General features: G+C 41.7%; 2 protein-coding genes across 11 annotated transcripts in view; one reads left to right on the top strand and one right to left on the bottom strand.

The window, feature by feature from the left end:
- The window catches only part of fsip1 (fibrous sheath interacting protein 1), a 33674-nt gene extending 30251 nt beyond the window's left edge, over nucleotides 1–3423 (bottom strand). For 7 of the 9 annotated variants that reach the window (XM_074660291.1, XM_074660288.1, XM_074660290.1 and 4 more), the window contains exons 1-7: nucleotides 3312–3423; nucleotides 3035–3205; nucleotides 2728–2779; nucleotides 1198–1367; nucleotides 985–1066; nucleotides 806–898; nucleotides 122–261 (exon numbers count right to left, since the gene is read on the bottom strand). In XM_074660291.1, coding sequence (XP_074516392.1) covers nucleotides 122–261; nucleotides 806–898; nucleotides 985–1066; nucleotides 1198–1367; nucleotides 2728–2779; nucleotides 3035–3205; nucleotides 3312–3314 — 711 coding nt within the window. In that variant the 5' untranslated portion in view covers nucleotides 3315–3423. Of the gene's footprint in view, nucleotides 1–121; nucleotides 262–805; nucleotides 899–984; nucleotides 1067–1197; nucleotides 1368–2727; nucleotides 2780–3034; nucleotides 3253–3311 lie in introns of those variants that run through there. The other 2 variants (XM_074660289.1, XM_074660287.1) reach the window with 2 other exon arrangements.
- Nucleotides 3424–3460: 37 nt separating this feature from the next.
- On the top strand, nucleotides 3461–11989 carry LOC141783184 (sushi domain-containing protein 4-like). Of its 2 annotated transcripts, none has more exons than XR_012597226.1 (10): nucleotides 3461–3600; nucleotides 4189–4331; nucleotides 5721–5912; nucleotides 6162–6353; nucleotides 6737–6928; nucleotides 7443–7634; nucleotides 8556–8750; nucleotides 8848–8980; nucleotides 9086–9632; nucleotides 9675–10531. XR_012597226.1 is itself a non-coding variant. In XM_074660285.1 (10 exons), exons 2-10 carry the CDS (start codon nucleotides 4214–4216, stop codon nucleotides 10664–10666), a joined length of 1632 nt encoding a protein of 543 aa, XP_074516386.1. In that variant the 5' UTR covers nucleotides 3461–3600; nucleotides 4189–4213; the 3' UTR covers nucleotides 10667–11989. The 2 variants fall into 2 exon arrangements, 1 of the variants encoding a protein (XP_074516386.1); XM_074660285.1 differs by lacking the exon at nucleotides 9675–10531 and adding an exon at nucleotides 10641–11989 and having other exon boundaries at nucleotides 9086–9477.
- The last annotated feature ends 2 nt before the right edge of the window (nucleotides 11990–11991 follow it).

Here is an 11991-nt window from a genome sequence, read left to right as displayed (position 1 = left end):
CTCTCTCTTGAACCAGAGATAAATATTTTCTCCACTGGAAAAACAAACAGTCGAGAGAATTGCTCTGAGCCGTGCGATATACCCCGGCACTGCATTTGGCCCACTGTGAACTTTGACACACCTCAATGTTTCTCTTGACAAAGTCCTTCTGTTGTTTCTTGCCTTTGGAAGCTCTACAGTGGCTGCCTTCAAATTGCTCTTCCCCAGTCTCCTCGTGGCCCGGTTCAAATGATTCTGACGAGCTGTCTGGCCTCTCTTCACCTGTCAGGCAATAAGCCACACTTTAGATTCCAAAAGGTAAATATTGAAAAAGTAAGTAAAAGCTCTAATAATAAGCATTAGCCAAATGATATTACAAAAACACAGAATTTCTATAGGATTAATCTTTCAACTATTAGTTCTTCTTCCATTATCTGATCAACATAAAGAGTGAAATATAAAAATAATTGAAAATAAAAATGGACTATTCTAATGCTAGCCCTGCAAGGCTGAGTGACAACAAGCAGCCAACCTACCTAAATGTCTCTGAACAGAGCAACACAATGAATTCCTCACATTTTCCTTTTTCCTTAGGGGCTCAATATCATAAAAGGCCATGATCAGGAAGTTTTTCATGGGTTGCAAAGCGGGTAAACTGTTATGCACTTCTGGAAAACTCAGTTAGTGCACTAGTATCTGCACCGGGCTACCATGAAGGGGAAAAACAACGGCTATAAGTTCCCTGAGCTCATGGCACCATCAAGTGCACAATTTAGGCAGTACAACTGAGAACATAGATTTTAATATTCGATTCTCACTAACTCACTTTGCTCCAAGTTCTGTCTGTCTCTGTTGTGCTCCCAGTCAGGAACCTGAGTTCCAAACACAGGCACAAAGTCGTCCTCCTCTTCTTCTGTTCCTTTGAGATAAAAAAATATATATTTAAGATGTCTCACAGTGAATGTATGTAGTGTTGCTGGCCTGTATACTGTTTCCTATGCTTACCAGTGGGTGTTTCCAGAGCCAAAAACAACCTTGTGTTCATGGTTTCTTGGGCACATTCAGAGTGACCTTCAGCCTTATTCTGCTGCAGAAAAACACACAGTAAGCCTATTAACATCACATCATATATGTAATAAGCGTGAACACCTTTTTTAGTCAAAAACAGTTTTAGTGAACCGGTAATGTAAGTGGAGTGAATGCAAAGACTGTGTCTACCAGAAGCTCTTGCCAGAGTTTTGCTTGAAGTTCTTTCCTTTGACGCTTGACTTCCTTTTCTTTGCGGATCTTTGCAGACAGTATTTCATCAAGTCGTCTCATTTCCTCAATGGCTCTCTGTAGTTCGGCATCTTCCTTCTCTTCATCAGTAACTTCAATGTGACACTGACCTAAAAGATGCACAAATATTACATAGTGTGGTGTAACTTAAAGCAGCAGTGGGTAGAAACGGAGCAAATATGATTGAAAAAAAGTTATTTTTATAAAACGGTCACTATATCCTGACAGTAGTGCATGAGACAGATAATCTGAAAAAAATCATGTGCCTCTGTGTCCCCCGGTGCTCCTAACGCCATCTGCAAGATTTCACAGACCGGATTAGATCTGTTGATGTTAACCAATCAGAGCCGAGCTGGAGCCTTGCCGCCTCTGAGTAGCTGTCAATCACTTCGCTCAGCGCTGCCTAGTTTGACCGCTTGATTGGTGTTCACGAGTGATTGACAGCTGCCTCCGTTGAATGAACAACCAATAGGAGCGCTCTCTCTCTCTGAAATGACCTGTGATTGGCCAAAGTCTCCCGTCAGAGGCTAGATTTTCTAAAGCCTGAAAACAGCCATGAGGAGGTGCAGAAGTCTAGTTATCTCTCACAACACTTGAATTACAATATGCTGAAAGGTTATTATGGAGTTTATGCCCAATGATCCCAAAAATATTGTAACTTCTTACACGTATAAATCACCCGGGTCGGTGTCCCATGCGCGCCCGCATATGCGCGCTCGCGTGTGGCTACGCTGTTCAGACAAGACTCCAACACAAACTACACGGAAGCACCAAAACCTTAAAGTTATATCTAGTGAAGCCCGTCTTGCAAAACAGTGTTGGCTGCGGTCCGAGGACGCAGTGGGAGACCGTAGCTTCGGTCTCCAGGGCCGGAGTCTCTGCTCCTCTGCTCCTCTGCCTGCCTGCCTTCCTTCACTCAGCTCGCTCTACCTCACATGCATGCACGCACACTACACACCGCAGAAGACTTTGTAGCTCTGAGAATATCTAGTGAATGTAGAGTGGACGTTTGTGCAGAATTAAATGCTGCAGCTCCTCCAGACCAACAGAGGTTTCCCGTGTCTTGTGAAGCTACGGGGCTCCGCAGCGAAAAACTTTATCGTCTCTGACCGGGTGCCGGTGTCTCCCTCCGACCGGTTGGGAGGCTGAAGCAGGAAAAGCCAACACTAGGATCAGCACTGATTCATGGAGAGACCTTCGTCTGGTCAGCTAACATTACTGCCAAGCAGGTGAAATAGAGTAGAGTGATATTGTGGTTTTAGCTGATGTGTGTCGCCTCACTATTTTGATCGTTGCTCGTTCACGTCTATTTAGAGCGAGCACAGGCGCAACCCCAACGCTGACTTTCGTTGACTTAACGGCCACAGGTGTCGCTGTTAACAAGAATTTCTGATTCTTACAAACAGTCCCTTTAATTAAAACTGGATCATCCTAAAACTGAGTCTATAGCTACGCCATTTGAACACTTACTTTTGTCAGGATCTCTGGCTGAGGAGTTGATTATAGTTTCTTCAGAGCTGCTCTGGATCTACAGGAAATTGTTTATAAAGTTATTGGAAATGATCCAATTTTGTCAGTTAATAGATAGATAGATAGATAGATAGATAGATAGATAGATAGATAGATAGATAGATAGTAACTTTATTGATCCTGAGGGAAATTCAAGTTTAAAAGTAGTAAAAAGGTAGTAAAAAAGTTAGTAGTGCAAAGTACAGGATTCCCTGAGTCTGTCATCATGAATCATGAATGTTGTAATGCCAAAGTATCACTTAATTACCTGAATATCAGCAGCATCGCTGGTCAAAACAACAAGGGAAAAGGGAGCTGTAGGACCACTTCTGTCACTGTGAGGCAACGACACACATCTACCTGTTTGCTCACTCGACGCAGGTCGAGAAATGTCGTCTAAACCACCTCTGATAATTTCCATAGTGTGATTTTTCTTCAGCTGAATTTCAAGAAGAAAAACGACCAAAAAAGGTATTTACTTATTATTAATGTCGACTAAGTAAAAACCCGCTTATCAACAGAAACCTTCCACAGTTTGTCCGCACCATTTATTTGTTGGTAACTATGGACGCAAACACTCCCGGATGTTGTAACTATGGAAATGTGCATTTGTTACTATGGCCACCGGAGGAGGTCGAGGCAACGCAGCTGATGGATGCTTCAATCGATGCAGCTAGCAGCTAGCGCATAGCGGGTAACAAGCTAGCCTATAGGGAGCTAGCTAGCTGTAGCAGTACCTCGTTAAATCATCGTCGTCGATGTAGCGGAGATATTGTTGATACATGTCGACAGTGTGAGGAAACGAGGGTGGAGGATTGGAGGCAGTGTTTTGTGGTAGGTAACGCTTTTGTTCATGTCTAGCTAGCAAGCTAAGAAGGCTGTTATTGATGATCCCAGTGTAGCTAGCTAACCTAACAATGAAACCCAGCTAGGATGTGCTCTGTTGGATGTGAATGTGGTAGCTAGTTATCATCAACATGATATAGTCGGTATGTAACTGTGCTGTTTTGTTTTCTCTGTATTATCAAACGTAGCTATCAGAGCTAATGAGGAGGCACTGAAAATGGGTGTGTATCCTTCAGAACCAGAGTTATGTTTAATATGTGGGAGATGTAATCAGCTAAAGTCGTTTATAATTAGCTAAAGACATAAATAACGGCATCCAAATAGAGGAATTGGTGGTTTCTAATTAACACTAGCTTGGTATAAAAGATTATATCATTATTGCTAGTTGTTTTTTTACCTTCAGTTTTGTCATTGTACCACAATCACACCCATTCCGCTGGCAGCTGTCCAAGCTCTGCAGAGTACCTGCAAGCAGGCAGGTGACAGCATATGGTGAAGGCTATTATGGGGGATTGGATTTTCCATCATGATATATAATACCTTTTTATTATTACATTATTTTTCTCATCATACCAGGTTGAGTTGACTCTGCAAGGGGAAGATGTGCAATGGAATGATAGAGGCAATATCAAAAGCCTTTTGGGCCCACACCTCAGCCACTAAACGGTCCTTCTTGTTGCTGCTGGTACTGACTGCAGTGTCCACTGGGCAAGGGTCAGGTAAGAGGCAATACAAATACACATAATATACAATACAAAGTGTTATGGATTATGTCTGTGTTGTATTAACCTTTCTTTTCTCTGCTGAAGAAACAGTATCAAATCAACTTTGTCATGACACAGATCAAATGGGTGAACATTGATTTCAACACATGACCGTTTATCCCAGCGTATTTATCAACAATAGTACATCACTAATAAAACAGCCCTATAACTACCTGATATGTCAGTGCCATTGATGTGTTATTTTTTTTAGTATAGTTCACTAATGAAATATTTAATGTAACTACTGTACATATAATGAACTATTCTTAAAGCTAACAAGTTGTGGAATTCATTAAAAGCCACAGTACAGTAGACAAAACAAATAAGTCCCCTGTCTAATGTGTGACCAGACCATGTTAGGATTATTGCAGAAAATAAGCTCTGTGGCAAACAAACATATATGATACTTACACATTTTGTTCAGCAAGATAATCTTCATTAATAAACACCATTTTTATGATTTTCGAAGTTTAAATGCAATTGCCAGAAGTAAAAAAACAAAAACAAAAAAAACAACTAACATTGTGCTATAGACGAACTACACCACGGGCTCATGACTTCACGTCACCACCACTAAGCTAAAGGCGGACTAGTGTTCATCGTGATGACGTTTTGTTATATAGCCACTAGTTAGCAACGGGCTTTGTTAAGACACGTAAAAACTTCAAAATTCACAAGTGGGGTTTTTGTTAACTACAGACCTTATATCAGGCATCTAAACCCAATCAAAAAACCATTGACTTCCAGATGAGGGAACCGGAAGTGCAAACATGTTAACTCACATGAGTTAGCATTTTTAGTTCTTAGGTTTAGGACTCATTTCTGCAGCACCCTATAGGAAAGGAAACACTAGAGACAGCACAGGTGCTGATACTGACCTGATTAAGTGGATATCCACCATGACACAGCCAATCCGCCTTAAATACAGTTTGTTTGTTGGTTGCTCTTTGCAGCCGTTAACATTTTGCTCCATGGCAGTGTATCTCAAAAACTAATGCTGTGAAATTAGTCATGGATATTCATGATCTCTAGGAGATTAATCCTACTGATTGTGGTGGCCCATTGACCTTAACTTCTTCACCACTCACACCAAATCTTCAACTTCTTCACAGTATTGTAATGTTAATATAATAGGAGGACTGCCATGACACATTCTGAGCACATGTGGTGCCACCGCAAAGCCTTTCTAGTACAGATGGTTACCATAGGTCATTCTGTGTCTCTATCACTCTGGCTTCACTGGGTAACGTGTCAAACCAGGCTCAAAATATTTGTTGTATTAATTCTACTGAAAACCTGAGCGGTTTCACAGAATTTCTTCTTCTGTGTTCTTCTCTTTCCCAGGATGTGTGAGGCCGTACATGGTCCAGAACAGCTGGGTAAACCTCACAGAAACCAACAGGGGCTCGTTCCCTGTGGGCACAGTACTGCAGTACAGCTGCGACCCTGGTTACCTGCCAGACGGACCCAGCATCCTCACCTGCAGCACACTGGGACGCTGGACCTCGGACCCTCCTCACTGTATACGCAGTGGTGGTAAGATATTTTTTTGTCCACCACTAATGAGGACTGTGTTGTGAGCAGCTAACCTGATTTAAAATCCTTCCCTCATGAGTAAAACCATCTTTATTTCCAGTTATTTTCACATTTAATTATGCGCCACTTAAATCTCTGTAATGATTTTTAGCCAATGTTGCGTACATATAAAACTAAACTAAAAAACACACAACACATTTTTAAAATTGGGCTGGTACTTTATATGTTGCATTTTTCCCCCCTCATCAGCATGTCTACCCCTCTCCAAACCCGAAAATGGAGGCTACACCTGCCACCCAACACCCTGCCGGATGTTTTCCCACGGCACTGTGATCGAATTCTTCTGTGATGAGGGCTTCGTTCTCAGTGGAGACTATAACTACCTGACCTGTCAGGATGGACAGTGGGACGGCCCCATGCAGATCAGTTGTGTGAGCCAAGGTTGGTCAGTCCTCAGTCTCAGATCTATACATTAGTCTTAAACACCCAACTGTCAATAAAATAATGCCCCAAATATTTGGATTTCGTGGATAAACCAGTCCACATAGAGATAGTCTTAATACTATCAACAGTCTCAGCTGTGGAAGTTCGTACTGTCTTCATTTAAACAGTCTTCAAAACAAATTTTTATGTTAAGCTCTTTTCTTATTTGAATTGTTATTAAAGTTCCTGTACTATTTTGAACTCTCTTTTATCCGTGCTAAACTCTGTTACCTGTTTTATCTTTACCTGTAAAGCTCAATGTAAAATAAATGAAAGCCTATATTTATTATTATAAGCTATTTACAGATATTAACTCTACTTTTGACTGTCCCTTTTTTAAGGTTGTATAAGACCCTCTACAGTGCAGCATGGCTCAACTAATCTGACAGACACCAATAGGAGCTTGTTCCCTGTGGGCACAGTACTGCAGTACAGCTGTGACCCTGGTTACCTGCCATCCGGACCCAGCATCCTCACCTGCACCCCACTGGGACGCTGGACCTCTGAACCTCCTCGCTGTATACGCAGTGACGGTAAAGACAAACCCCCTCATAGTACCGCCTGCATTTCTGACCCAGTTTACGCCTGGTATCAACATGTACTGTACCCTGAATGAACAGATAGTATCTGCTTTTGTATTATATTATTTTTAAATTTCATTTTCACCCCTACTGTAAGTATTTCCTGTTTATATTTCGGTTTACGTCTGCGTTCTTAACATCTACAGTTTGTTTACATTAATAACGTTGATTTGGATTCAGCAAAAACAAGTTGAAGTGTTCCTGTAAATGACCTCAGGGTCTGTGATCACACAAACCAACTCCACAGGAGGTCAGACAGATTTGTTCTTTAAATCAACATCCAGCAACTGCGAAAACAAAAATATTATGACCAACATGCTGCCCAGATTGAAGCATGCTCAGAATGTCCTTGGACAAACAGATACACCAAGAAGACACCTAGTGAAACAGCAGACAATACTGGAGTCTTCTGTATTTATTGTTTTCCTTTCTGTATTTTTGACTGTTGTCCCTTTTTTTTTTAAAGGTTGTATAAGACCCTCTACGGTGCAGCATGGCTCAACTAATCTGACAGAAACCAACAGGAGCTCGTTCCGTGTGGGCACAGTACTGGAGTACCGCTGTGACCCTGGTTACGTGCCAGACGGACCCAGCATCATCACCTGCTCCGCACTGGGACACTGGTCCTCTGAACCTCCTCGCTGTATACGCAGTGACGGTAAAGACAAACCTCTACAAGATATTTAGTTGTTTTTCATAATGTGAGCTTGTGGTAGCATGTAGAGGTTGAACAGAAGAGGCACGAGAATGGAGACTTGGGTAACTCTGTGTGTCATTTCGGATGTGTAACTACTAGGGCTGTCGAAATGAACGCAAAAATAACGCGTAATCGCAAATTTGTTTTAACACCACTAATTTCTTTAAGGCATTAAAGCAATCGTTCTTCCGGAGGGTGTAGCTTGTCGGGAAGGAGGTTAAATAACGCTCCAAATTTGGTGAGGAAAAACTGGCATGGCCATTTTCAAAGGGTTCCCTTGACCTCTGACCTCAAGATATGTGAGTGTGGGTTCTACGGGTACCCACGAGTACAGACATGCCCACTTTATGATAATCACATGCAGCTTGGGGCAAGTCATAGTCAAGTCAGCACACTGACACACTGACAGCTGTTGTTGCTTGTTGGGCTTGAAATTGCCATGTTATGATTTGAGCATATTTTTTATGCTAAATGCAGTACCTGTGAGGGTTTCTGGACAATAATTGTCATTGTTTTGTGTTGTTAATTGATTTCTAATAATAAATATATACATACATTTGCATAAAGCAAGCATATTTGTCCACTCCCATGCTGATAAGAGTATTAAATACTTGACAAATCTCCCTTTTAAGGTACATTTTGAACCGATATAAAATGTGTGATTAATTTACGATTAATCACGATTAACTATGGACAATCATGCGATTAATCACGATTAAATATTTGAATTGATTGACAGCCCTAGTTATTACAGATCGACACAAAGTAGTTCCTGTCCTTCAAATATGATTCAAAACAGTTTAGCACTGATAGCTTAGCTTAAACAACATGCATCAGTGAAGTTGATGTATTTTTTTGTTTTCCTTTCTTTCCATGGGACAGTATGCCAGCCTCCATTTCAGCCAGAGAACGGGGGCTTCACCTGCCACCCCGCCTCATGCCAAAGACTTTCTCATGGCACTGTGATTGAGTATTTCTGTGATGAAGGCTATGTTCTGAAGGGAGACTATAAATACCTTACCTGTCAGTTTGGAGAGTGGGACAGCCAAATGAAGCTCAGCTGCCTCATGGAGCAAGGTAAAAAAAACAATTAGATTACACATTTGGACAACTAGATAAATAATGACAGTAAGTTCTGTACACATAACTGTGTCAACTGTTGTCTTTCTCACAGACCGCAATCCATCTTTACCGTTAGGCATGCCCGCCTTGTCTATAGTGGCATCCACAGCCAGCTCAGTGGCCCTCATCCTGCTCCTGGTGGTGCTGTTTGTTCTTCTGCAGCCAAAACTCAAGTCCCTCCATCGGTGAGTCCGCCCTCAAAATACAGAATGTGCTTAACAGTCAGGAAAATAGTCGTAGAAGTAACGAGTTCACATATTTTTAACTTTGTTGTGCTTCTCCACAACTAGACGTGATCAGGGCGTGTCCGGCCAGCCCGTGTCGATCATGGTGGAAGGAGTCCAGGTGACTCTGCCCTCGTATGAGGAGGCTGTGAACATCAGTGGAGCCTCAGCTCCCAGCTCTGAGTCTCGAGTCCAGATAGTGCTGTCTGAGGGTCAGCATGCCACGGCGCCAGAGGCTGGCCCCTCTAGGCCCTCTTCCCTCAAACAGCAGCAGTCAGAGATGGCTGTGGTCCACCCTGTGCCACCGTCCTCATCCTCCTCGTCACCCTCACCCTCATCCTCTACCTGGGTCCTGGAGCATGCAGGTGCTGCAGCTCCTTCATCCTCACGAAGAAGGCCGTCTGCAGGCAGCGACCAACACAGCCTGTCTCTGGACTCTGAGACAGACTACTCTGATGGTAAAGCCCTCTTCAAACACACTTTTTACTTACTTTAAGGGCAGTTCTGTCTGCGTTCTTTTCTGTTTTTTCAAATGAAAACGCCCACTCAGCCGTAAGCAAAAAACAGTGACACGGGTTACTAAAGTTAGCTAATCAGTGACGTTATGAATCATGTGAACGCTAGCACTAGCTGAGTCAAAGTTAACTGTGCTAAGTTTTGGAAATAACTGAAAGGGTTAGTTTTGATTTTTTGAAGCGGGGTTGTATGTATACTCCCACAATCTGCATGGTAAAATGACTGTTTTTGTGAATGTAGTCTGGTGTCTTTGAAGAGAGCGATATAACGGTTTCAGTTCCCTGGCGGAAAATGGCTATCTGACGGCGAAGTAAAGTGGCTGTGGACAGGAGCTGCAGAAAAGCGGATTTTAACCACCTAAAAAAAACAATATCAGTTTAAGTGTACACTATATTTAGCATATTTCCCGCTTTACCTCGCCATCAGACAGCCCTTTCCAACAGGTAACTTTAGCTGTTATATCACTGTCTTCAAAGCAACCAGACTACATTCACAAAAACAGTCATTTTATCTCGCAGAACACGGGAGTTTCTGGTCTCACGCTGCCTCGATCAGTTAGTTTGTTATTGTGTGACTTTTGGATCCGAACTAACCTGGCGTCCACACAGCAGTACATTGCTTTGCTTCCATGCCAATACTCCTGTCTGCTTCTCCAAACTGGGAGTGTGCCGACCGCCATCTAAGCTAGTTTATGTAAAGTTAATACACTGACTATAAGGATGTGTATATATACTGTGTATATATAGCAGCAACATCATGCAGAAACCTACATCAGGTCATGTGGGAAAAAGTTTTTAGAGTGGTTCGGGGGGAAAAAAGCATTTTGACACTAAAACATACATACTTTAATGACAATTTTAATGTTTGGATTTGAATACATAAGCAACACCACCATGAATCAACAGAATGATGTAAAAAAAAAAAAGATCTCGCCCGTTAAAGTCCCCACTGTACTGATGCAAATGTCTGTCTGTTGTCTTTTTGCACTATGGAACTGTGATGCTGGAAACTTGAATTTCCCTCGGGATTAATAAAGTATCTATCTATCTATCTATCTATCTATCTATCTATCTATCTATCTATCTATCTATCTATCTATCTACAGACATGCCATTGCTGAAGGAGGCCTGAAAAATGCAGCAGTCTCTGGACACACCTGAGACAACCGGCGTTGCTACTGACCTGTACTGGTGAGCGGGATGCCTCTTGAGAGTTCGTCAACACAGACGAGGTCAACTAAAGCAGCTCTGAGTGAAGCTGTGGGTCACTCAGAAATAGTTCCTCGGTCCATCCCAAAGGAGAGCAGAGAAGGGATTCACATGTACATACATGCTTACATTTTTTTATAGGAATTCCTACACTATGTATGTACGTCTAATGTCTGAAGCTCAGTTTGAGGCACCTCCTGAAGGAGTGTGTCTTAAAGGCTGGTGAAAAAAAAAAAAAAAAAGACTGATGTATTTCAGTTGAACGGGCAAAGCTGCAAACTCATTTTGGGAGCTAATAATCTCTTCAGTGTCTTGTTTACTTTTTTCTTTAACCACATATCGCACCATTTGAGTCGCACATCGGCAAAGAATGCATGAAGTCCAGGTTATCTAGATTGTTGTCCAAGTCATGCATTGTCTTCAAAGATTTTTGTGATTATAAATCATTATTTAAGGTGTTATTAAATCATGACTCACATCATTCCACATGTCACTGTACAGTTTAAGGCTGCTTGTCCAACCTAGAGTTCACTCTGCTGCGTTTTTCATTGGATTGAGGGCAAACATTTTAAGAGACTTGTTGTTTCAGGTCTGCATTTACTACATTTCACCTTTGCAAAGCGTTCAGATGTATTCTCTTTATACTCATACCTTTGCCCCCCGATGGCCTTAGCTTTCCACTTCTATGCACAGGTATCTATAACATGTACAATAAGGAATTTTAAAAATGAATGTCAGTTAAATGCCTCCACTGCTTAGTGATATTATGTGTGGCTCTGTCTGACACGTCACTTGTACACCAGAAAATATTATTCTCTTAATTTATTCAGGCTGCGTGGAAATTCCTGTTTAAATGTAAACAGGATAATTAAGATGTGTATTTTATTTATTTGTGTCCAGAACGCTGTTGATCAGCCATGGCTTCTTTTGATGCTTCCACAGCGCTTGGAAACTTTTAACTTCGCCGCTTCAGTTTTTAATTCTACTGCAGGCACGTTACATGTGACACTGTAAATACGGTTGGGGAAGCTCCAACACAAAAACGAGCAAGTGTACAGATTAGTGTTATGTCAGTGTTCACTTTGTTTGACCGTCCATTGGATTTACTTTTGGACTGAGGAATGGATGTTTTGTTTTGTGTGTTTTGTGAAGATGGTATTTTAATATATGTAAAAAGTTTTAAGTTAAGTTTACTCTGTATATACCATGCGGCCAATTTGATTAAATATTATTTGAGGTGTTCAAATT

The sequence above is a fragment of the Sebastes fasciatus genome, chromosome 15 (genome assembly GCF_043250625.1).
Source record: "Sebastes fasciatus isolate fSebFas1 chromosome 15, fSebFas1.pri, whole genome shotgun sequence".
Taxonomy (NCBI): domain Eukaryota; kingdom Metazoa; phylum Chordata; class Actinopteri; order Perciformes; family Sebastidae; genus Sebastes; species Sebastes fasciatus.
The sequence above is the reverse complement of the archived record's forward strand: the minus strand, read 5'-3'. Positions and strand labels throughout refer to the sequence as shown.

Coding starts and splice junctions, on each gene's coding strand:
- LOC141783184 (XM_074660285.1), top strand. CDS start 4,214: ATGTGCAATGGAATGATAGAGGCAATATCAAAAGCCTTTTGGGCCCAC. Junction 4,332..5,720: donor GTCCACTGGGCAAGGGTCAG/GTAAGAGGCAAT, acceptor TCTCTTTCCCAG/GATGTGTGAGGCCGTACATG. Junction 8,981..9,085: donor AAACTCAAGTCCCTCCATCG/GTGAGTCCGCCC, acceptor CTCCACAACTAG/ACGTGATCAGGGCGTGTCCG.